General features: G+C 41.0%; 3 protein-coding genes across 5 annotated transcripts; all 3 read left to right on the forward strand.

The window, feature by feature from the left end:
* Positions 1-970: 970 nt before the first annotated feature.
* prkcda (protein kinase C, delta a) lies at positions 971-16,511 on the forward strand. Of its 2 annotated transcripts, none has more exons than XM_034532447.1 (18): positions 971-1,199; positions 4,911-5,043; positions 5,203-5,402; positions 5,498-5,564; positions 6,773-6,932; positions 7,417-7,448; positions 7,614-7,699; positions 8,937-9,066; positions 9,152-9,252; positions 10,116-10,212; positions 10,371-10,501; positions 10,797-10,970; positions 11,062-11,153; positions 13,347-13,409; positions 14,553-14,691; positions 14,951-15,139; positions 15,299-15,427; positions 15,572-16,511. In XM_034532447.1, the coding sequence occupies exons 2-18, from the start codon at positions 4,935-4,937 to the stop codon at positions 15,728-15,730; spliced, it is 2,058 nt and encodes a 685-aa protein (XP_034388338.1). In that variant the 5' UTR covers positions 971-1,199; positions 4,911-4,934; the 3' UTR covers positions 15,731-16,511. The 2 variants fall into 2 exon arrangements, with proteins under 2 accessions (XP_034388338.1, XP_034388339.1); XM_034532448.1 differs by having other exon boundaries at positions 1,046-1,199; positions 4,914-5,043; positions 15,572-15,730.
* An 865-nt stretch (positions 16,512-17,376) lies between these two features.
* On the forward strand, positions 17,377-20,579 carry rft1 (RFT1 homolog). Its single transcript, XM_034532786.1, has 10 exons — positions 17,377-17,678; positions 17,783-17,868; positions 17,975-18,097; positions 18,197-18,488; positions 18,576-18,710; positions 18,836-19,096; positions 19,185-19,329; positions 19,433-19,538; positions 19,622-19,871; positions 20,007-20,579. The coding sequence occupies exons 1-10, from the start codon at positions 17,616-17,618 to the stop codon at positions 20,169-20,171; spliced, it is 1,626 nt and encodes a 541-aa protein (XP_034388677.1). The 5' UTR covers positions 17,377-17,615; the 3' UTR covers positions 20,172-20,579.
* Positions 20,580-21,297: 718 nt separating this feature from the next.
* mustn1a (musculoskeletal, embryonic nuclear protein 1a) lies at positions 21,298-22,682 on the forward strand. 2 transcript variants are annotated; one of them, XM_034532217.1, is made up of 3 exons: positions 21,298-21,646; positions 21,772-21,897; positions 22,286-22,682. In XM_034532217.1, the coding sequence occupies exons 1-3, from the start codon at positions 21,553-21,555 to the stop codon at positions 22,381-22,383; spliced, it is 318 nt and encodes a 105-aa protein (XP_034388108.1). In that variant the 5' UTR covers positions 21,298-21,552; the 3' UTR covers positions 22,384-22,682. The 2 variants fall into 2 exon arrangements, with proteins under 2 accessions (XP_034388108.1, XP_034388109.1); XM_034532218.1 differs by having other exon boundaries at positions 21,535-21,646; positions 21,768-21,897.
* Positions 22,683-22,718: the final 36 nt, after the last annotated feature.

The raw sequence follows: 22,718 nt of genomic DNA on the forward strand, positions 1-22,718 counted from the left end.
GTATGCTAAATTTAACAGCTCAACAGCCTATACATCCCAGAAGGAGAGGGTTCCTCGAGCTTTGCATATGTGCATCTGTCAGAGAAGAGGAGCCAAAGAATGATGTTAGTGAACACACCAAGTCTCCACTCGAGACATCCTGTGTTTGTCATGACTCACAATTTGCCTGGTCCCTAAAGAAGAGAGGGGAGCACTGGCACACCTGCACGGTCAGCCTGTTATAGGCAGGTTTCACTTTACATTGACTTTTCACTATAGCAACCCATAATGTTCTCCGCCCATTTTTAAACTAACACATATACTTTTAATTAAGAATTACTCTGGTGGAATGTATCTGCCTCATTCCTTCTTTGTGTGTTTGTTCACATCAGCCAACGTGTCATGGGTGTCATCAGATGAGATGAGAATGGGCGCCCTTGTTCATTAGTGCAAACACGATATATGTGGATGTGTGTTTGTGAAGGTGAGTGCAGGCATGACATAAATAAAGAATATGGATAATTTGGAGGGCTTTTGTTTGTCCAGAAGAAGAAAAGATCGTATTGATGCAGGAGCCAAATCAGCCACCTCTTCACCAGCAAAAACCTAGCTCAATCTCAAAACTACCCCCGCAGCCTACATAAGCCACGTGACCCCACCCCCTGCGAAAGAAAAGCATCTCTTCCCGTACATACAAGGCTATGCTTCAGTAATCTAGGGCACACAAGCCCTTACAACTATAACGCAGATCTGTATCTACTGTTATAGTTTTTCTTTCAGCTCAGGTGATGAACATGCATCATCATGTTAATCAGCGGGGAGGAAAGAGAAAATAATACATGTGGCTGAAACTTGTGTGAGAAGGACAAGTGCACAGTCCAACTCATGTAGAAAATAAACGACGAGACCGTATTTATAAAAAAAATGGGGGCAACTGGGGGTGCATTGAAAATTCTGAGGCACAGATCGCGGTGCGTGTGCGCGTGTGTGTGTGTGCGTGTGTGTGTGTGTGGGGGTGGGTGGGTGTGTGTGGGTGTGTGTGCGTGTGTGTGAGAGAGAGAGCGTGGAGCAGGTAAACGTCACAGTTTGCCCAGCAAGCTGCGAGCGCGGGCCACACTTCCTCAATCGACGGAATCACAGAGCGAAAAGACTAGAGGAAGATAAAGAGCAACTTTCGTCGTGCTTCGGCGATATAGAAACAGCAGAACTTGCAGGAAGAGGTGAGACTGCTGTTATTGTTATTATTTTAGTCAAGGTTTTCACAAGAGTTAGGGTCATCTAAGTGTGGAGTTTGACCAAAAAGTTGCTCAAAGCGTAAACGTTAACGTGCCTCTTCGTGTTTTTGGGTCTGTGAGGAAACTAACTGTCACGTCAACTCGTTCAACAGTGACCGTTGACGCGGAGGGAACTTAACGTACAGTAGTAACGTTAAACACAACGTCTACGCCTTTTATATGGCCGTTAAAACACTGTAACTACCTAACGTTAACGAGCGGTTCTGATTGGAATTATAATCCCAACCATTTGTTTTCGGATAGCGTCGCTTTGTTTAATTAAACTGAAATTGTGCGACGGAATCTGTGACCTGTTTCATGGCGACAGGGGTTCCACTAAGTAAAAAAGCCTGATTGGTTGTACAGGTGAAGTGTTACGACCATGCTAACTGGTCGATACTGGCTACCACTTTATGCTATGACAGCTCTCAAAATGTGTGACAGTCACTTTTGGCTCTAGTAACCAGCTTGCCCCATGGTGGCGATATGGAATTCCAGTTTAGGTCACAGAATCTCACGGGTCACACAATTCGTTGTAACAGCGGTTGTGAGGAGGAATGCGGGCAGGTTTGGACATCAAAGAAAGGGAAGTCTTTTTTATGCATATTTTCACATCTGTGAGTCATAAAGCAAGTCAAAAGCAAAGTGTTGTCTGAGACACACGAACCACATCCTTTAGAGTCAGAACATCTCGGTTGATCACTGTACTATTGTAGTGTTTTTGTGTTGCAGATCACTGTACAAGCTCCCTCTCCTTTTCTGTATTTTTCTTCTCTCTTTCTCCCGTAATTTTCTTAAGTGTTATTACATAGCCCAACTTCTAGGTGTAATAATACAATTTAAACTGTGTAATACTCCTGCTTAAATGGTTATAACGCTGGCATCAGTAAGTAGGTAGCATACAAATGAATATTCGGAAGTTAAGTGGAAGTTTGCATTTATAACCAAGTTACATTATACTGGTGCATGGGAAATAACTACTGAATTTAACCGATGGACGAAATCGAAACTGCACATGAACAAATTGCTAGGTAATCAATCACTACCGACCTCAATAACACACTGTGCTTGCTATTGATTAACTCCAACCAAAACCCTGACATCACAGCGAACAGCAGCAGTGGGTGAGTGAGTGAGTGAATATGGTCGTTCATCACCATTCCCTCTTAGTACGTACTAAGTTTTACTTTTCTGGTCTCATAGTGGGCGGTTATGGGGCCAGAATTGTGAATACCATACTAGGCATACTGTGGTGTGCTGCATGCTTTTATTTGGGTTAGTGACATGTTGAGGCCCGCTCTGCCGTTGCAGTGCAGGAAAACACCTCCACTTGACTGTGTAGTTTCTGAGAGGCTGCAGCTGCAACCTCTCAGAAACTACACAGTCAAGAAGATAGTGACAGGGAAAAGTTGTGGTTCTATCTGTATCACATGTCAGCTTATGCAACCAGTAAATCCTGCATGCAACAAATAGTGCTCAGCATGTAGGGTGATATTGATCTTTCACCAATGTCACTATCAGCATATATTTTACCATCATCTTAAATGCAATGAGTCCATCCAATAATTTCTGTCGCATTTTCTCACAACTCTGTCAACAAAGTGACAAATGCCAAAATTATGTTTAAAACCCGTTTTGTGTTTGGTTTTTTAGCAGTGGGAATATCTTAAAGTATTCTTATTTGTCAGTACATACATTTACCCAACAATATTGGAACATTGTTTATTTCACTATTCCTTTTTTTTCTTTTTACCTCAAACAATCAGCTTTGGAATCAGACACAAAACACATTCAATAGTTGAAGTGTACAAATGTTTTCTGTCCCTCCTCTGCGGGGTTGTGACTGAGTAGAAATGTCTCAAAATTAGATGACAAAGAACAAGTTCACAATTTTACCTTGGTCTATTCTGTATACACAACATATATTGTACAGTGCATCTACCTGTCATGGAAGAGGGATTCCCTTTGTTGCACTTCCTAAGTTTTCTTCCAATGTTGTCCCTGTTTACATTCATTTTGTGCCTTGCTGACACAGTCATCTACTGTTTTGTGTGCGGGTGCAGGTGTCTAACAGGATGTCAGGAATATTCTTTGATATTATTTTGTCTCACAATGTAAATCTCGATGCTTAACTGTGGACACATAGTATTGCTGCAGAATATGCACCAGTGTGTGTTTATGCAATAAGTGGATATAATAACCAACTATCTAATTGTGTAACTAACATGTTCAATTCAATTCAGTTTATTTTGTATAGCCCAATATCACAAATTACAAATTTGCCTCAGAGGGCTTTACAATCTGTACACATACGACATCCCTGTCCCAGGACCTCACATCGGATCAGGAAAAACTCCCCAAAAATAACCTTTCACAGGGAAAAAAGGGAATAAACCTTCAGGAGAGCAACAGAGGAGGATCCCTCTCCCCGGATGGACAGAAGCAATAGATGTCATGTGTACAGAATGAACAGCATTTACAAAGTTACATAAACACATTACATGAATATGACAATGTATGAATGGAACTCCAATCCATGAAACAGAAGGAGGTAGAGAGGAGGGGGGGCGGGGCATCAGCAGGGCCAACGCGGGAGGCTCACCAGGCATCAGACACCTCCAGGTCCAATGGACCCTCTGAGACGTGAAGTCACAACGACTCCGGGGAGGAAGCAGAGTTAATAAGGTGCAATGGAGAGATGTAAATTCATCCATAAGGAGAGAGAGAAGATGAGATAGGTGCTCAGTGTATCCTAAAACATCCCCCAGGAGCCTATAAGCCTATAGCAGCATATCAAGGGGCTCGACCAGGGCAAACCTGATTCAGCCCTAACTATAAGTACTATCAAACAGGAAAGTCTTAAGTCTATTCTTGAATGAGGTGACTGTGTCTGCCTCCCGGACTGAAAGTGGAAGCTGGTTCCATAAAAGAGGAGCTTGATAACTGAAGGCTCTTGCTCCCATCCTACTTTTTAGGACTCTAGGAACCACAAGTAGCCCCGCATTTAGTGAGCGCAGCTCTCTAGTGGGGCAATATGGTACTACAAGCTCCTTAAGATATGATGGTGCATCACCAATCAAGGCTTTGTAGGTGAGGAGAAGAATTTTAAATGTGATTCTTGATTTTACAGGGAGCCAGTGCAGAGCAGCTAATACAGGAGTAATGTGATCTCTTTTCTTAGTTTTTGTGAGTACACGAGCTGCAGCATTCTGGATCAACTGGAGGGATTTAAGAGACTTATTAGAGCAGCCTGATAATAAGGAGTTGCAGTAATCTAGTCTGGAAGTAACAAACGCGTGAACCAGCTTTCCTGCATCTTTTTGAGACAAGATGTGCCTGATTTTTTAAATGTTACGTAGATGAAAAAATGCAATCCTTGAGATTTGCTTAACGTGGGAGTTAAAGGACAAGTCTCGGTCAAAGATAACGCCTAGATTCTTTACAGTGGTGTTGGATGCCAGGGAAATGCCATCTACAGAAACCACATCACCAGATAATTGATCTCTGAGGTGTTCAGGGCCCAGTAAAATAACTTCAGTTTTGTCTGAGTTTAACATCAGGAAGTTGCAGGTCATCCATGTTTTTATGTCTTTAAGACATTCTTGAATTATAGATAAATATCACCAGGGTAACACTTTGTCTGTCCATCTCTGAAAGCAGGTGGCCTTGGTACTCGGCACCATGGCTCCTTTCTTGAGGATTGCCTTCAACTCGTACGACTTGGGCGTCATGCCTCCTCTGGTTGACCCACCTTTCTGTGCAATCAAGATGAAGGAGGCCTTGACAACTGGTGAGAAACAGTTTGATAGCTGACACCACTCTTGTTTTTTACAGAAGTTGTTATTTCTGTAAAATAAAATGAAAGAAGAAGAAGTCATTTTCTTCTTATTTCCTGCACTGGAAAAAAGTTATTTCTTTCTTTTCTTTCTATACATCTTCCTATTCCTAGAACGAGGTAAGACCCTGGTACAGCGCAAACCCACCATGTACCCGGCCTGGAAGGCCAGTTTCGATGCGCACATCTATGAGGGTCGTGTGCTGGAGGTACTGCTGATGAAGACAGCAGAGGAGCCTCTTGCTGAGGTCACTGTTGGAGTGTCTGTCCTTGCTGAGCGCTGCAAGAAAGCCAATGGGCGTGCTGAGTTCTGGGTAGGACATTACACATTGTCCTTTGTCCCCATAGAGCAATCTCATAGGCAGTTAAGTGTACCTGCTTGTGTGTGTCTATGTGTATGCATGTTCAGGTGGATCTCCATCCTTCTGGGAAAGTGATGATGGCTGTGCAGTATTTTCTGGAGGGAGTGGATACAGGTAAAAGTAATAAAATGGAAACGTCCTCTACTTTCCTCTATACTCTGTAATGTATATAATTTTCTGTAGCTGTGTCGTTGTCTTGTTTTTCTCTAGTTGAACAATTTCTATATTGTCACCAAATCCCCAGTAAACTTGGTTCCAAACCTTAAATACTTAAGGTTTGGAACCAAGTTTACTATAACGAGGGCATCACCAAATGGTTCTATTGGGACCTGTGATCAATTTCTGATAAATTAATGACAATAAATAATAGTCTTCACCGCGATAAACCGTGGGCTCAACTAATCTAGTTAAAAAGACAATAGCTTCCATCAAATCATTTGTTTGTCGTGGCTAGAGACAACAACAGTGTAAGAGAGATATGAGAGAGATGACAGCATGCAGCATGAAACAACTCCCTACTACTTTCTGGTTCCCTTGTCGAGCAAAAGAAGCACTACACACCTTAACCATTTTTGGATTAACAGCTGCAAGTCAGGTTTCTCAACTATGAACATATTAAAACCAAGTATCGTTCTCGCCTCACCAATGAGCACCTACACTTGACTGTCATACATCTGCATGAGAATGGCTCTAGCTCAATCTTCAAACTACTGGCAGGTCTGTGCTAGGACTTATTTTACATATGTTCACGATAGCAATTTATTTTCTATTCAAGTGCCATTAGAGCTCAATGCGCCTGTATGTTAGAAGTATCCTACTATGAAAATGTACAATAAATGTTGTTTAAATAATATGGAAATGCATATTGTTGATTTTATTTGATAGACATTAGGGGTAGGTAGTTATCAGATGCAATTCAGACATTATGAGGTTTGGACTTTTGCTGGGAGGACATTTTAGATGCTGGGACATTTTAGATTGAATTGAATACATTTGCTAAAAAGAAACTTTAAAAAATCTTAATTATTATTTAAACACTCAAATAATCTGCCAAACAAACAACCCATAGCTATCAACAAATTCTCAAAAAAAATATATAGCCAGACAAAAGACAGAAACACACATAAGAAAGTATAAGGGACAGATCACAAACATTTTGTCAGGAAACAAAAGAACAAGGTGGTGATTTTTAATTATCTTATTATTCACAGACATTCACAAGTCCTATTGGTTCCCGGAGATCATCATTAATTTGTCAATTTCAGTTTTTCAATTGCAGTGTTGTGAGATGACTGATCAGTGTTTCTCTGTGTATCTTAAAGAGGGTAAGCAGGCTGCCAAGGAGGAAGAGGAGGGTCCTACCCTGAACCGTAGACGAGGGGCCATCAAGCAGGCCAAGATCCACTTCATAAAGAACCACGAGTTCATTGCCACGTTTTTCAGGCAGCCTACTTTCTGCTCCGTGTGCAGAGAATTTGTCTGGTCAGTCCGGCCTACTCATCAGCCCTATAAACAAACCTTGAAGACAACTTAAGAGCAACTCTCAAACCACACATCAGATAAACTAAAACAGCAGAGAGAACGATGTAGTTAGATTAAAGCTAATATTTAGGAACTTCCTGTTATTTGCTGATATATTTAATACCCTCTGAGTTGGCTAATTTCCCTCAAATTGAGGGAAACAAACTGGTTGCTTGTCAAGTTATTGATAGAATGAATACGGTCAACCTACCCTTTACGTTGTAACGTCTGTCTGCGTCAATGACAACATTTGTTATTTTTTGGGTACAGATGTGCTTTGAAGCTCATTTTGGTCTTTGGAGAGGAAGTTAGTAGAAAGGGGAAACCTTGATAGACAAATCAGCTTGGGTGTACTGCAGCTGTCCATTATCAATAACTAAGTGATTAATCAGAAAACCAAAGAAGGATACAGTCTGACCCATTTGTGTCACTTTTCCTCCAACAGGGGACTCAACAAGCAAGGCTATAAATGCAGACGTAAGTATACAATAATTAAAACACTCCTGTTCTTTGCGCAATAATTGAAATAGAAACCCAGTGCATGGTGTATATTGAAAATACATTCTGCACACTTTTATTTGTGTGGTCAGTTTATATACTGGCTCAAGTGTACAAATCATGTTTATCTGTTTTTTTAATCAGAATGCAATGCAGCCATCCACAAGAAATGCATAGACAAAATCATCGGGAGATGTACTGGTACTGCTGCCAACAGTCGCGATACTGTGGTACGTAACACTTTTTTGTGCAGTACAACATGTACTGAGTGCTCTCCATATGTCTCACTGTTTCAGTTTAGTGTGGGCTTTTCTCACTCAGTTTTTTGCTGTTGGTATAAAGTATCTCTCTTTAACAGTTTGAACAATGAGAGTCAGAGTTTAATACAAAGACACCAGTCAGGGTCCACATCCAATGATCAGTGATCATCAATATTGATACATAAAGACAATCAAAGACCAACTGACCTAGATAATAGTGGCATTGAAATAATCAAGCACACACATAGGGTGTGGTCTCAGAGAGGAACTCTAAATCAGTGTAGTACTAGACCTGGTAACAAACAAGGAACATTGTATACAGCATTGTGGTCACTTCTGACAGTATGAATCAAAAGGAAAGAAGAATTAGGCCGGTGCTCAAACCTTTCAATTCAATTCCGTTTATTTTGTATAGCCCAATATCACAAATTACAAATTTGCCTCAGAGGGCTTTACAATCTGTACACATACGACATCCCTGTCCCAGGACCTCACATCGGATCAAGAAAAACTCCCCAAAAATAACCTTTCACAGGGAAAAAAGGGAAGAAACCTTCAGGAGAGCAACAGAGGAGGATCCCTCTCCCCGGATGGACAGCTGCAATAGATGTCATGTGTACAGAATGAACAGCATTACAGAGTTACATAAACACATTAAATGAATATGACAATGTATGAATGGACCTCCACAATCCATGAAACAGAAGGAGGTAGAGAGGAGGGGGGCGGGGCGCATTAGCAGGGCCATGGCAGGAGGCCGGCTCACCAGGCATCAGACACCTCCAGGTCCAATGGACCCTCTGAGACGTGAAGTCACAAAGACTCCGGGGAGGAAGCAGAGTTAATAAGGTGCAATGGAGAGATGTAAATTCATCCATAAGGAGAGAGAGAAGAGGAGATAGGTGCTCAGTGTATCCTAAAACATCCCCCAGCAGCCTATAAGCCTATAGCAGCATATCAAGGGGCTCGACCAGGGCAAACCTGATTCAGCCCTAACTATAAGCACTATCAAACAGGAAAGTCTTAAGTCTATTCTTGAATGAGGTGACTGTGTCTGCCTCCCGGACTGAAAGTGGAAGTTGGTTCCATAAAAGAGAAGCTTGATAACTGAAGACTCTGTGACCCTGTGAGGTGTCACAGGCCACGGATTAGAATTCCTTTGCCTCGGGTCATTCATGGAGATCTTGAATCTCGTTTGTCACTGCAGTTCCAGAAGGAGCGCTTTAAAATTGACATGCCGCACCGTTTCAAGAACAACAACTACATGAGTCCAACATTCTGCGACCACTGTGGAAGTCTGCTGTGGGGTATTGTCAAACAAGGCCTGAAGTGTGAAGGTAAAGTGCCAATATAATTGACTAAGTGTTGGCATCTAAATGTACTTTTATCTTTTATCAAGCATTTTCTTTGTTCTGTTTGTAGATTGTGCCATGAATGTCCATCACAAGTGTCAGGACAAAGTGGCCAACCTTTGTGGTATCAACCAGAAACTACTAGCTGAAGCACTCACAGAAGTCAGCCAGGTGAGTTTATGCATAAGTCATTCAATGCATGGTCCTATCAAGTGTCAAGTCAAAGTAACGTCTAAAGAATGTGGATTACAAGTCTGACTCAGGTACCATACTACCCAATTAAATAATTCCATGGCTCTTTCAGACATTGTGGATATCTCGTTACATTATCACTTACTTACCCATTAGTATACATAGATGGGTTTCAAGAAAATAATGGAACTTAATAACGAGAGGATAAACACTACAAAATATAAGCACGCGATATATTTGAATACCTTCCTCGGGTAATACGATTAAAATTGCATTGTTTTCTTTTCTGTTATCGTTAATCTGGAGGCGAGTCTGAAGTCTGCTTGGTAACACTTCATTTGGATGTTGTCCAAGTGCAAGGGTGTTACTGAATCTTCAGACAAAAATAGAACAAACTAGAAAGGTCCACTGAGTAGAGTGCATATCTCTGTGCACCAACCACTTCACTAATGTTTGATTAAATATACATAACCTACAATTGGCTATTCCGTCGATTGAAAGTGTATCAGACATGTTTTTCACTTTAACTCAACAGATATGCACTCAATGCAGATGACTATACTGGTTCTGTACATCTCAGCTTCATCTCACAGGTGTAACTGTGACTTGGAAGAGTTTATTTTGCATCAAGTCTATTTTTAGACAATACATGTGTAAACAGGAGGCTGATGCCCAATAACAAGGAACGGAATAACTATGTCTGTGTAAAAGAAAAATAACACTACAACCAGAAGTCCTTGTGCATGCAGCCATAATATATAATAAACCCAAAATATTATGCTGTTTGCTGCAGCAGAATGTGAGATTACTCTGACTGTCCTTTTCTTTCTCTATTCCAAAAGAAATCGTCCATCCGCCACTCAGATCCGAACCTGCCTGATCTGCCTGATATTGGAATCTACGATGAAGTTAGCAAGCTTGCCGGACTGGATATTAATGGTCAGTGAGTGTTTTTCTGAATGTGCATGTAAGTGCACATAATGCTTTCATGTGAGCAGTTTAGGCTCTGTATTAATAATGATACTTGCAAAATAATATGCTAAAGTGTTTAATAATTTTATGAATAAGTGATTTTTTGGTAATTGTTTGTCCATTAGATGGATCTCCTTATGGCAGACTGTGGGAGGGGGCCAACTCAGGGCCTCAGTCTCGTATCACCCATTTGACCCGCATCAACGTGGACAATTTTGTCTTCCACAAGGTCTTGGGAAAAGGCAGCTTTGGCAAGGTACAGAGCAACCATGTCAGTGTGAAGTCTACTGTGAGACAGCTGTTTTAAGCATCCCAAAGAGTGAGAGGACAACCAATCAACAACACTCCGGTCAACATTTGTCAGCTGTCATGTACACTGGCACACAGGCCTTATATAGAAAGAGTGACATACAATGTAGGTGTTGGATCCATGTATGAACTGTAGACAAGATGTTTAAATGTGTTTAACTTAACCGGACATGTCAAGCTTCATGCTCTTTATAAGACAGAAAACAATTAAAGTCTCTCTTCTCTTCTTCTTTGCCTCTTAGGTTCTCCTGGCAGAGCTGAAGGGTCGTGGTGAGTACTTTGCAGTGAAGGCTTTGAAGAAAGATGTAGTGCTGATGGATGACGATGTGGAGTGCACTATGGTGGAGAAGAGGGTCTTGGCTTTAGCCTGGGAAAACCCCTTCCTCACACACCTTTACTCCACCTTCCATACCAAGGTAGTTCGCTTCATCTCATTGGTGTGTTTTCCTACTTTACACCATTAGTTGGAATTGTACCCTCAATACTCAAAGTGAAACTTGTCAACAGGAGCATCTGTTCTTTGTTATGGAGTATCTGAACGGAGGAGACCTGATGTTTCATATTCAGGAGAAAGGGCGCTTTGACCTCAACAGAGCCACGTGAGTCACACCTGTAACACAGACATAACAACATCCAGACTTAGTGTAAACAAAAAGCACAACCTGCCATCAATACTCTGCTCTCAATTTCCTATAGCTGTGCAGGAACTCACACATACAGAATCAATGCAATAGTTAATGCAATAAATGCATTAAATGAGCATCGTTTGCATAATTTACCTTAAAAGGTGAAACAAAGCAAGCTTGGTTTGATTCTTGATTCAGATTTAGAGGCTAACAAAGACAAGCACACTAGACTTCAGTGCATGCATTGTTGTGCAAGGTAGTTTTATGTCTTGAAGAATGTCAAGATTATCAATGCATTATCTTGTGTATACACTAAACCTTTTGAACATACTGGTGTGTGTTTAAAAGGTATGTGGTCTGCCGTTACCTTTCCTGTAGTTAAACTGGTGTCTGTGTCCTGAACCTATGAGATGACAGGAGTAATTCCCTGCTTAGCAAACCCAGACACCTGATCTTGTGTTGGCATCCACTTAAGTCCTCCTCACTCAGTGACTGTATTCAGCCTGGATGGATATTTTACCCTCAGTGAGTGAGAAAAAAAGAGAGTGGGTTGTTTCTTTATCTCATAATGCATGCATTTTGTGTTTTCACGTTTGTTTATGTATATATGTTTAAATATAACAAATAAGCTTGTGTTTTGCTTCTCAATATTTTTTGTTAGGCAGCCAATTGAACTGTAGAGTTTCTGATGACCTCTTTGTCAGCACAACGGCCCAGTTCTCTCGGTGTCTAGTGCTAACCTCTTGACCCTGTTCTTCCAGTGTCTAGGGCCAACCTCTTGACCCTGTTCTTCCAGTGTCTAGGGCCAACCTCTTGACCCTGTTCTTCCAGTGTCTAGGGCCAACCTCTTGACCCTGTTCTTCCAGTGTCTAGTGCTAACCTCTTGACCCTGTTCTTCCAGTGTCTAGTGCTAACCTCTTGACCCTGTTCTTCCAGTGTCTAGTGCTAACCTTTTGACCCTGTTCTTCCAGTGTCTAGGGCCAACCTCTTGACTCTGTTCTCTCAGTGTCTAGTGCTAACCTCTTGACCCTGTTCTCCCAGTGTCTAGGGCCAACCTCTTGACCCTGTTCTCTCAGTGTCTAGTGCTAACCTCTTGACCCTGTTCTCCCAGTGTCTAGGGCCAACCTCTTGACCCTGTTCTCTCAGTGTCTAGGGCCAACCTCTTGACCCTGTTCTCTCAATGTCTAGGGCCAACCTCTTGACCCTGTTCTCTCAGTGTCTAGTGCTAACCTCTTGACCCTGTTCTCCCAGTGTCTAGGGCCAACCTCTTGACCCTGTTCTCTCAATGTCTAGGGCCAACCTCTTGACCCTGTTCTCTCAATGTCTAGGGCCAACCTCTTGACCCTGTTCTCTCAGTGTCTAGTGCTAACCTCTTGACCCTGTTCTCCCAGTGTCTAGGGCCAACCTCTTGACCCTGTTCTCTCAATGTCTAGGGCCAACCTCTTGACCCTGTTCTCTCAATGTCTAGGGCCAACCTCTTGACCCTGTTCTCTCAATGTCTAGGGCCAACCTCTTGACCCTGTTCTCTCAATGTCTAGGGCCAACCTCTTGACCCTGTTCTCTCAATGTCTAGGGCCAACCTCTTGACCCAGTGGTGGAGAGAGTCTAATCCAATGTCCCAATGTTCTCACATACAGTAGCAGCGCCCAACTTATTTACTTATACTGTATCTAGACTTCGGTTTACATTTTGTTCTGTGTTTGTCGTGTTGTTTGTAGAGTAGGTTTAGAGGTGCATGTACATATATGTCTGCACTTGCTAACTTGTTCTAAGAGAGCTGTATTTCAAGTGAGAGATAATCAATAAATAAAACTTAACAGCATACTCAGTCCTTGTCAGTTGTTCATTAACATTGAAAGACCAGTCATTGGTTTAGAGCGACAGTCACTCTATCTCTTCTCAGGACTTAATTGTTTCACCTGACATAGATGACAAGAGAAGCGGGGCAGAAATAGGCTAATCTTTCGTCTCTCAGGTTTCACATTATGAGAGCGTTATTCACCTGTCTGCTACTCCATACAAATGTACTCCTCAATAATTCAGCTCGACACTGAAATGAGTCTGCAGTGACGCCAGTGTTCAGCTGCCAACTAGGTACTGAGCAGACCTGTAGTTTTCCACCAGAGATGAGAAGTTCATATCTGTCTCCCTTGTTTGTCTTCCCAGGTTCTACTCTTCTGAGATCATTTGTGGTCTTCAGTTCTTACATACCAAAGGGATCATCTACAGGTCAGAGCAAAACATATGTATTGCATGTAAATGTTTTACATTCATCATGTTTTACTATATTCTCTACATCACAGCTGACCATATTGCAATATTTTCTTATCTTCCACAAGATAAATACACAAACACATTGCAAGAGCTATGTGAATGTGAACTTGTTGTCACTCAAAACTTGCTTAGTTAGATAATCCAATGCGTTTTGACACATTTTTACTGAAGTGTCATTGTCATTGTGTTGCAATGCAATTGGGAACAGGGAATATTTAGGAAACTGAATTTGTTAATTTCATGCAGTAAAAAGCTGACTCTAAAATCCGTTATAGTGTATCTGCTTGCAATTGCATAACCATGTGAGAATATAATAACATCTACAAAGTTTGTAGTAGATCAACACATGAACAGTGGATTGATGGATTACCCATTTTAGGCAAGTTTCAGATCATTGCAAGATTTTCATAATTCAAATCCTATTGAAACAAACTGAACACAATGGCTGCCTGGAAATAGAAGGTATGCTTTGGCATTTTTATCCTTCTGTGTGGAGTTTGCACGTTCTTCCCATGGAAGTGTGGGTTCCCTCCGGGTTCTCCGGCTTCCTCCCACAGTCGAAAAAAAACATGCAGCTCAGGTTAATTGGAGACTCTAAAAGAAATTGTCCGTAGGTGTGAATGTGAGTGTGAATGCTTGTCTGTCTCTATATGAGCCCTGCGATGAACTGGCGACATGTGCAGAGTGAATCCTGCCATCGCCCAATGTCAGCTGGGATTGGCTCCAGTGCCCCGTGACACTAAATAGGACAAGTGGTTTGGATAATTGAATGTAATGGAACTTAAAATGAATTCCTAAGCAATTTTTTGTGGTTCTTAACTTTAAGTTATCTGGTTATTTCTGGCTTGAGTTGTGTCGTAAGGCATTAGGCATTCAAAATGTCACAGTCCAGGCAAACAGTTGTCAGTCTTTTCTTTTAGCACAAATTTAATCAAAAAGTTCATTTTAAACATGCAAGTATTTAGTGACATTTTAACTTTATTCTGAAAAACTCAACATTTTCAGATCAAACCTTATTATTGCAAACTCACAATCTGTTATTATCTTCTAATTCACTCATGCTTATTTCCAATCATGCTGTGATTGTTTTGATTCCAGAGATCTTAAGTTAGACAATGTGATGCTGGATCATGAGGGACACATAAAGATAGCTGACTTTGGCATGTGCAAGGAGAACGTGTTCGGAGAGAATCGTGCAACAACCTTCTGTGGTACTCCTGACTATATTGCTCCAGAGGTAAAGTATTGTATAGACTTGTTCTTGTTCTGAAATATTTAAATATATAACTTTACCTGTAATTGTAGTTATTCTTTTTTTTTTTTTAGCTTTTAGGATGTTATAATTATGTTATGTAAAGTATCTTTGAGTATCACGAAAAGCGCTATATAAATTAAATGCATTATTATAACTGATTTGCTTTTAGCATTCTGCATGCAAACAAGTAACTGTGTCTATCTAGAATACTTCTTATTTATGATATTGTGTTTCAACTCAGATCCTGCTCGGTCAGAAATACTCATTCTCCGTTGACTGGTGGTCATTTGGGGTGTTGCTATACGAAATGCTGATTGGTCAGTCGCCTTACCATGGAGATGATGAGGATGAGCTATTTGAGTCTATCCGCATGGATACTCCCCACTATCCTCGCTGGATCAACAAGGAGGCTAAGGACATGCTTGAGCGGGTCAGTACCATAACTTTTAACTTATGATTACATTTATGGATCTCTTGGAAGAAATTATACAGCTCTTTTGTTGATGAAATATATTCAAATTCAATCAATAAATGTACATTTGTGTAGCTGAAAATGTGCTATTTTGTTTGTTTGTTTGTTTCACTGCAGTTGTTTGAGAGAGACCCAACTCGCAGGCTAGGAATCGTGGGTAATATTCGTTTACACCCGTTCTTCAACACCATCAACTGGCAGGCCTTAGAGAGGAGAGAGATTGAACCCCCCTTCAAACCCAAAGTGGTAAGGAGATCATAGACGTTATTGAAAATGTAATTATGAAAGAATATGGATCACGTGCTGGGTTTACTTACATCTATAACCTGTAATGATCGTCTTTATTTATATTTATTTATTTTGCTGAGTTAGGTTTGTTGTCAATTACAGAAATCACCGGATGATTGTAGCAACTTTGATCGGGAGTTCCTGAGTGAGAAGCCTCGTCTCTCCTACAGCGATAAGAACTTCATCGACTCCATGGATCAGGCGGCATTCGCTGGCTTTTCATTCATCAACCCCAAGATGGAGCAACTTTTAGAAAAGTGACTGACAACCAGACCTGGGTTACATTTCTACAGCTTACGGATAGTTTCCTTATTCTGTTACATTCTTAACGAGTGGGCTGCTCCACAGTCAATATTTGTGTGACCTTATTTCAAACAGAAACTATTCTCTATGGTACGTGTAGAAACAATAAGCGTAGAAAGGGCCCATGTACTGTACATAGTGATGTCATTGTGTTTGTTTGCATGCTTATTATTTGTTAGGTTGTTAAGGCCAATATGAATAATATGAATAATAATAGGACGTAAGGTTGAAAATCCTAACATTCCACTTGACGTTACCGCTACCATCTGCAGCCATTTTGTGTCCCTTTTTGTAACATTCAATTCAACCCAACTGGGATGAAAAAGTATGAAGAGGTAAAGAAACCTATAGAAATACATTACACTGTAGACTAAATAAACCTATATATATCTTTAAATATAGATAAATACTGAATGTTATCTGTCTTTGAAACATACTTATTTAATTTGGATGAATCATGTCTTGCTGACAAAGAAAACCGTGTGGTGATTGACTTTCCAGTACCATGTAAAGAACTATTTTTAACAGAGAAACAGCTTGTCTCAGTTGAACTGAAAGGTCCCGTCTGTGTACAGGGGATGCAGTCGATGCAAAGGGTCAAGTAAATGTTGGTACTGAAATGCTGTATATAGACAATGTGTATGTATAATGTTGTAACTTGTATATTGGTTAGCGAAGGATGTACTTTTTTTTACTGTCTCCATCTTTTACATCTGATTAAAATAACATCAACTCCCAAGTGGGGTGTGCTATTTTTCAAACATCTGCAGTTAACATTACTATGAAAAGAGTTTTCAAAAACAAGAGGAAACTTCAGAAGGTTTAGTCAGATCAGGGTTTATATATAGTGCAAGGTGATAATAATAATGATAACTAATGAAAGCTTGTTTATGTTGTATAAAAGACAACTTTATTCCATTAAGATAAATAAAACCTATATAAGACAGCTTGGGTCAGATAGACGTTGATACCTGCTCAGTGACATAAAGCTCAATAAACTAGCAAATTGTTCTTAAAGTAATGCAAAAGTGCTGATAATTGTTTTGACATTTTCAGTCGATTAAAAAACTAAAAAGCTGTTGTAATTAATTACTATAACTTGTACCTGAACAATGTTAATATAGAGTTAATATAGATTCAATTCAGGTTATTTTGTATAGCCCAGAATCACAAATTACAAATGTGCCTCAGCTGGCTTAACAACCTGTACACATACGACTTCCTTGTGCCAGGACCTCACATCGGATCAGGAAAAAAATCTATAAAAAAAAATACAGAAAAAGGGAAGAAACCTTCAGGAGAGCAACAGAGCAGGATCCCTCTCCGGATGGACAGAAGCAATAGATGTCATATGAATAGCGTTACACAGTTACATAACACATTCAATGAATATGACATAAATTATTAATAATGAGTGACATCTATGTCACACAATAAATAAATGGGCTTTGCTCGGCACAATACATTTTGTGAATGTAGAATGCATTTAATAGTATCAACACGCTAGTAACAAACATTTGGTCACGACATAGAGATGGAGATTCAAGGCAGATTTGTTCGCCCTCTTGCGACAACTCGTTGGACGTAACGCCCCATGACGTCACCACGTAACGTGCTTCCGTACAATGTGTACGGAAGTGTAACTCCTACTGCGGTCCAGCAAATGTAACGTTGATCTTTCACTGGTTCATTAGAAATTAGGGACTGTTGGTATTGATTTTCCGGCCACCACCCTAACGGGTTTTACGGTATAACTTTAGAATTTGACTTGGTAGAAAGTATCGGAAGTGTTGTCAAGTGCACGCTTGACAACGATTTCCAACGAGTCGGAGTGAAGTCCAACATGAGTTCTGAGGACGTTCTGAGGAGTGCGTCAACTCTAGCATCGTATAATGTGTTGCTACAGGTACACGGACACATGCATCTGAGATTAAACACCATAGCAGCCCAGTATTTTAATTAAGTAATTAATAATATAATAATTATGATTTTCTGTGTTCTTTATCTCAGGTCATGTTCCGTATCCTCACCTTCTTGCTGAATGCATTCACACTGCGGTTTGTCTCCAAAGAGCTGATTGGTGTTGTCAATGTCAGGTGAGGATGATCAGTGCTGAACCTTGGCACAGCCAATAGGAGAACGGGCACAGTGCCAGCACGTTTGACTGCACAAGCTGATAGTGTGTGTGTTTGTGTTTTGCAGGCTTACACTACTGTACTCCACATTAGTATTTTTATCCAGAGAAGCTTTCCGGAGAGCCTGTTTGAGTGGGGTATCTGGGACAAACCACAGCTGGAGACAAGTTATCAACCTGCTTTGGCTGACGTAAGTTGAGTGATTTTACAAAAGGGGTAAAGTGTGTTCAATCCTGTGTATTCAACTTGTATTCCTGCGTGTTGTGTCTTTGTCTTTCTTACCTCTCAGGTTGCCTCTGGGTGTGTTATGGGCAGCCCTGCTGGTCTGTGTGTGGTTGTGGCTTCTGGAGGTCCCAGACCCCCAGGCTGTCCCTTACTACGGCCCTGCTGTGGTGATGTTTGCCTTGTCAGGAGTGCAGGAGCTCCTTGCTGAGCCCCTCTGGGTCCTGGCTCAAGCTCACATGTTTGTCCGACTGAAGGTGGTCGCTGAGAGCTTAGCAATGATTGCTAAGTGCAGTATAACCGTGTTGTTGGTGGTGTTTGCCCGTGAATGGGGCCTTTACATCTTCTCTGCTGCTCATGTAAGAAATCAGCTGATATATTCTATGCGTTATTTCTGTGATTACTTACTCTGTATGTAATGATTCTAAGCTATGGGCTTCTCTTAGTTGGTGTACACAGGATTCCTGGTGCTATGCTACGCTGTTTACTTCATTCGTTTTTTGGGCTCTAAAGAGGCAGCCAAGAAGGGTTTTCCCCTGCAACGTGTTGGAGATCTCTTGCCCTGTAGAGCTGCTGGAGAGGTAATAGAGCAGGAACATATACTACATTTTTTATTCAAGATCTATCTTCACAAAATCCAACTGACAAGTTCCAAGATAAACACTTACCATAGAGGATTAATGATCGTCTATTGCTCTGTTTATAGCCGCTGGTTGATTGGACTCTGGCCCAGCTCACATGGAGCTTCTTCAAGCAGTCCTTCCTGAAGCAGATCCTGACAGAGGGGGAGCGGTACGTCATGACCTTCTTGAACGTCCTGAGCTTTGGAGACCAGGGAGTTTATGATATTGTCAATAATCTGGGCTCCATGGTGGCTCGCTTCATCTTCCTGCCTATCGAGGAAAGCTTCTACATCTTCTTTGCCAAAGTGCTAAAGCGAGGACATGATGTCAAAAATCAGAGACAGGTTTGTGTCTCGGATATAAACAAGTCTTTGTGAAATTAATTACATGTTTGGGGTCATTTTTACGTCATGTTGTGTGTTTTGTCTACAGGAGGACGTTGCCATTGCAGCGGAGGTCCTGGAGTGTCTACTGAAACTGGTGCTGGTGGTTGGTCTGATTATCTCTGTGTTTGGCTACGCCTATTCTCACTTGGCTCTGGATGTCTATGGCGGCTCTCTACTTAGCAGTGGGGCAGGTAAAAGATCCACAACACACTGGTTGTATTGGATACATGTTGCATATCTAGCTTTGCTTGCTGTTCTTAGTCATTGCCCTGTGTTTGTGTTTTTTGGATAAAGGGCCCACTTTGCTGCGATGTTACAGCTGCTATGTTCTCCTGCTCGCTGCAAATGGTGTAACAGAGTGCTTTGTGTTTGCTGCCATGAGCCAAGAAGAGGTTGACAAGTAAGTAATGTAGAAATATACAAACACAGCCAGTAACACATTATGCAACCTGCCACTCAACACTGTGTGTGCTTCATCCTCAGGTATAACTTAGTGATGCTGGCGCTCTCTGTGTCTTTCCTGTTCCTGTCCTACATGCTGACGTGGTGGGCTGGCGCTGTGGGCTTCATATTGGCAAATTGCCTTAACATGGGCCTCCGCATCTTGCACAGTCTGCTTTACATACACCACTACTTCCATTCCACTCAATGGAAACCTCTGCAAGGCCTGTTGCCCTCCCCGCTCCTAATACTGGCACTTGCTGTCAGTGCCGTCGTCACGGCGCTGTCTGAGGTACAAGAGAATAAAATAGTCATTCTCCACTCAGGTTTTATCTCTAAATATCACAAACTGCATAGTATTTTTATTCTATTTAATCTTGTGCAAATCAGTGACCCTAATTTGAGCATCTTTTTTTTCTGGTTGCAGGGTGTATTCTGCTGTGACAGCGGCTGGTTACTAAGGCTGGTCCATATCGGTGTAGGAGCATTGTGTCTGCTCGGCGTGTTTGTGGCTGTTCTTGTCACAGAGACTCAGCTAATTCAGTTCGTGAGGACTCAGCTCGTGCCCCAATACAGAAAGAAACACACTTAAATTGGACTGGAAATTGGTGAACTGACCTGGAAGAAAGCTTATGTTTCACTAGAAACAGTTCTAACGAGCTGCATATTGACAGTTACTGACAGTGTGAAGGCAACGATGGAAAGTCGACCTATGTGAATGTGTGGGTATATGATGCTGATATGTTTTCCCTGGATCATTCCTGTGTTGGCTCATACAAGTATGAACAAACATACAAAGATGTTATGATTGTTTTGGAATCTGATTGTGGCTGATAAAGAATTGAATGTATTTTAAGAAAACTGTTGAATTTGTTACCGGAATAGATACAAATATATATTTATAAACTATAAGCAGCCCAAATGATTCTTTGTGTTTGTCCAAAAATCACAAACTCCCATTTTCAGATTTTCTTTCACCATGTTGGAAGATTCCAGCTGTTCTAAGGTTAATTAAACAAAATAGAAATAACGAACTTCAAATGGAGAAGTACCACGTACAAAGTGTACGTGGTACTTCTCCATTTGAAGTTCATTATTTATATTTTGTGAGGGAGTGCGCACTTTCTAGAGCAGTGGTTCTCAAATGGGGGTGCGTGAAGGCACTCCAGCGGGTACGTGAGATTTAAAAAATAACATTTAAAATTAGCATCCATTTAAAAATTGTTATTTAATAAATGTTCAATAAAATATAAGTGTAAGTTCATAAACTGAATTTTATATATTCTATATTAAGTCAGACACTGATGCCACAGATGGCATTTTTTTCAACCAAAGATGCTTTGCACTGGTTAGGGGGCACTTTGGTATAGAGCATGGCTTTACAACATGTTTTTCTAATCATATTTAGCTCTAGGGGATCTGAGTAGGCGGCTATTTAACATGTTGCTATTTGTTGGTCTATCCTCTGTACTTATGGCCGAAGAATGTAGGGTCCCTGGTGCTGAACAATGATGTCATTATGGAAAACAAGCAGGAAGGGGTGGGAACAGCATTCTTTTAAAGGATGGCAATACACCCTTCTCTCTACTCCGCTCTACTTCATTTATACACAAGCCAGGCATTGTATAACGTTTTGTTGATGTCTTAAGATAACCACGTACTTAACTTTTTTAGTCATACCTTTTTAACTTTGAGTCCTATTTGTTTGACTTGCTTATTACCCGATAGATGATACACAGACATATATCTGTTTCTGTCTTGGATCTCTGGGATTTATTTGGTAAAATGTAATGCCACAAGTTGTAGCAGTGACATCCTAATGAAGCAGCAGGTAGGACAGCAGACCATGAAGAAAATACAGAGGAAGAGAGACAGAAAAGAGGAGGAGCGTATACACTTGTTGCGTCATTTATTACTCTCAAGAGCAGATGTATTATCCACTGGAGAATCACTGCTGGGTTATATATCTGTGAATGTGTCTTGGGCTGGACTCACAAGAGAAAAGAGAGACATCTGACAAGAGATTTTCTTATGGCCAGCTTCAATTGCTCAAACAACATGTCTCAAGTAAGACCATTGTTTTAAAATGAGATGACGTTTTTTCACATTGTTAAAAAAGACCTTCTGCAGACTTGGAGAGCCAGAAATCACGTGTGCTGTCGTACTTGTTTCTTTTCACCGCCCTCAGCCAGGTCAGGAAGAAGATGAACTAATGCAGCGTCCCGAGGTGAGAGATGAGGACCTGAGCGAAACAAAGACCAAACTGGGTACAAGTGGGCCAGCAAAAAGCAAGACACTTGAAGTAATGGAGGAGTGTGGTGAGGACACACACACACACACACACACACACACACACACACACACACACACACACACACACATACACATAGGAAGACATGGACATATAATTTGACATTTGTCTTACATTTGTGAAACTGAAAGAAATAAGTCTTTAGTTTTCTGCATCTGGATAGGATCATGTTATGGCAATGAGTTTATGTGAGGGGCGTTTCTTCATGATGCTCAAGTTTCCACTCCATATACAGCAAGGAAAGGAGGGTTGTACTGATAGGAGATTCCCGTCAAGTCTTTCCTCTTACCCGGTGGGATAGTCTGTTTATTTATACAGAGCCTATCCACAACTTTACATAACCACTGCCTCATTATCAGTGATATATTATGATAGTTGTTTCTCTTTCTTCACAGAGAGAAGTGGTAAAGCTGCTCCCTCGGTGTTCAGTGGAGTGAGATCAGGAGCGGAGACTGTTTTGAACGCGCGCTCAGCTCGACCTATCAGGAAGTAGCAGTGGACTTCCTGACCATGATTGGACAACTTATTTCACTTTATGGGTTTGGGATCAGTTTTTTTGCAGCTGCACTTCAGTCCATGAAAATTTAGTTTGAAGCCTTTTTTTCTCCCCCATTCTTAAACAGGTTAGCTTGTATACACAAGAACATTCAGACAAATGTTTAACTATTCTTACTGCCTCTGTCACATTTAATTCCAAGTTAAGGTAATAAGGAACGAGCAATACTGCAATCAAAACAATTGCATTAAATAAGTTTTTCTTTATATCAATAAATTAAGTTAAGTTGGAATCTTCTGTCTCAGCCATTCTGTTTCATTGTAAGAAGTGCC

Source organism: Cyclopterus lumpus, chromosome 5 (assembly GCF_009769545.1).
Source record: "Cyclopterus lumpus isolate fCycLum1 chromosome 5, fCycLum1.pri, whole genome shotgun sequence".
Classification (NCBI taxonomy): Eukaryota; Metazoa; Chordata; class Actinopteri; order Perciformes; family Cyclopteridae; genus Cyclopterus; species Cyclopterus lumpus.

What these genes read in the sequence shown, in the direction of transcription:
- mustn1a (XM_034532217.1), top strand. Translation starts at nt 21,553, where the DNA reads ATGTGTCTTGGGCTGGACTCACAAGAGAAAAGAGAGACATCTGACAAG. An exon ending in GCTCAAACAACATGTCTCAA is followed by an intron (nt 21,647 to 21,771) that starts GTAAGACCATTG and finishes GCCCTCAGCCAG; the next exon opens with GTCAGGAAGAAGATGAACTA. An exon ending in TGAAGTAATGGAGGAGTGTG is followed by an intron (nt 21,898 to 22,285) that starts GTGAGGACACAC and finishes CTTTCTTCACAG; the next exon opens with AGAGAAGTGGTAAAGCTGCT.
- prkcda (XM_034532447.1), top strand. Translation starts at nt 4,935, where the DNA reads ATGGCTCCTTTCTTGAGGATTGCCTTCAACTCGTACGACTTGGGCGTC. An exon ending in ATGGGCGTGCTGAGTTCTGG is followed by an intron (nt 5,403 to 5,497) that starts GTAGGACATTAC and finishes ATGCATGTTCAG; the next exon opens with GTGGATCTCCATCCTTCTGG. An exon ending in GCAAGGCTATAAATGCAGAC is followed by an intron (nt 7,449 to 7,613) that starts GTAAGTATACAA and finishes TTTTTTAATCAG; the next exon opens with AATGCAATGCAGCCATCCAC.
- rft1 (XM_034532786.1), top strand. Translation starts at nt 17,616, where the DNA reads ATGAGTTCTGAGGACGTTCTGAGGAGTGCGTCAACTCTAGCATCGTAT. An exon ending in CGTATAATGTGTTGCTACAG is followed by an intron (nt 17,679 to 17,782) that starts GTACACGGACAC and finishes TCTTTATCTCAG; the next exon opens with GTCATGTTCCGTATCCTCAC. An exon ending in TCGTCACGGCGCTGTCTGAG is followed by an intron (nt 19,872 to 20,006) that starts GTACAAGAGAAT and finishes TTCTGGTTGCAG; the next exon opens with GGTGTATTCTGCTGTGACAG.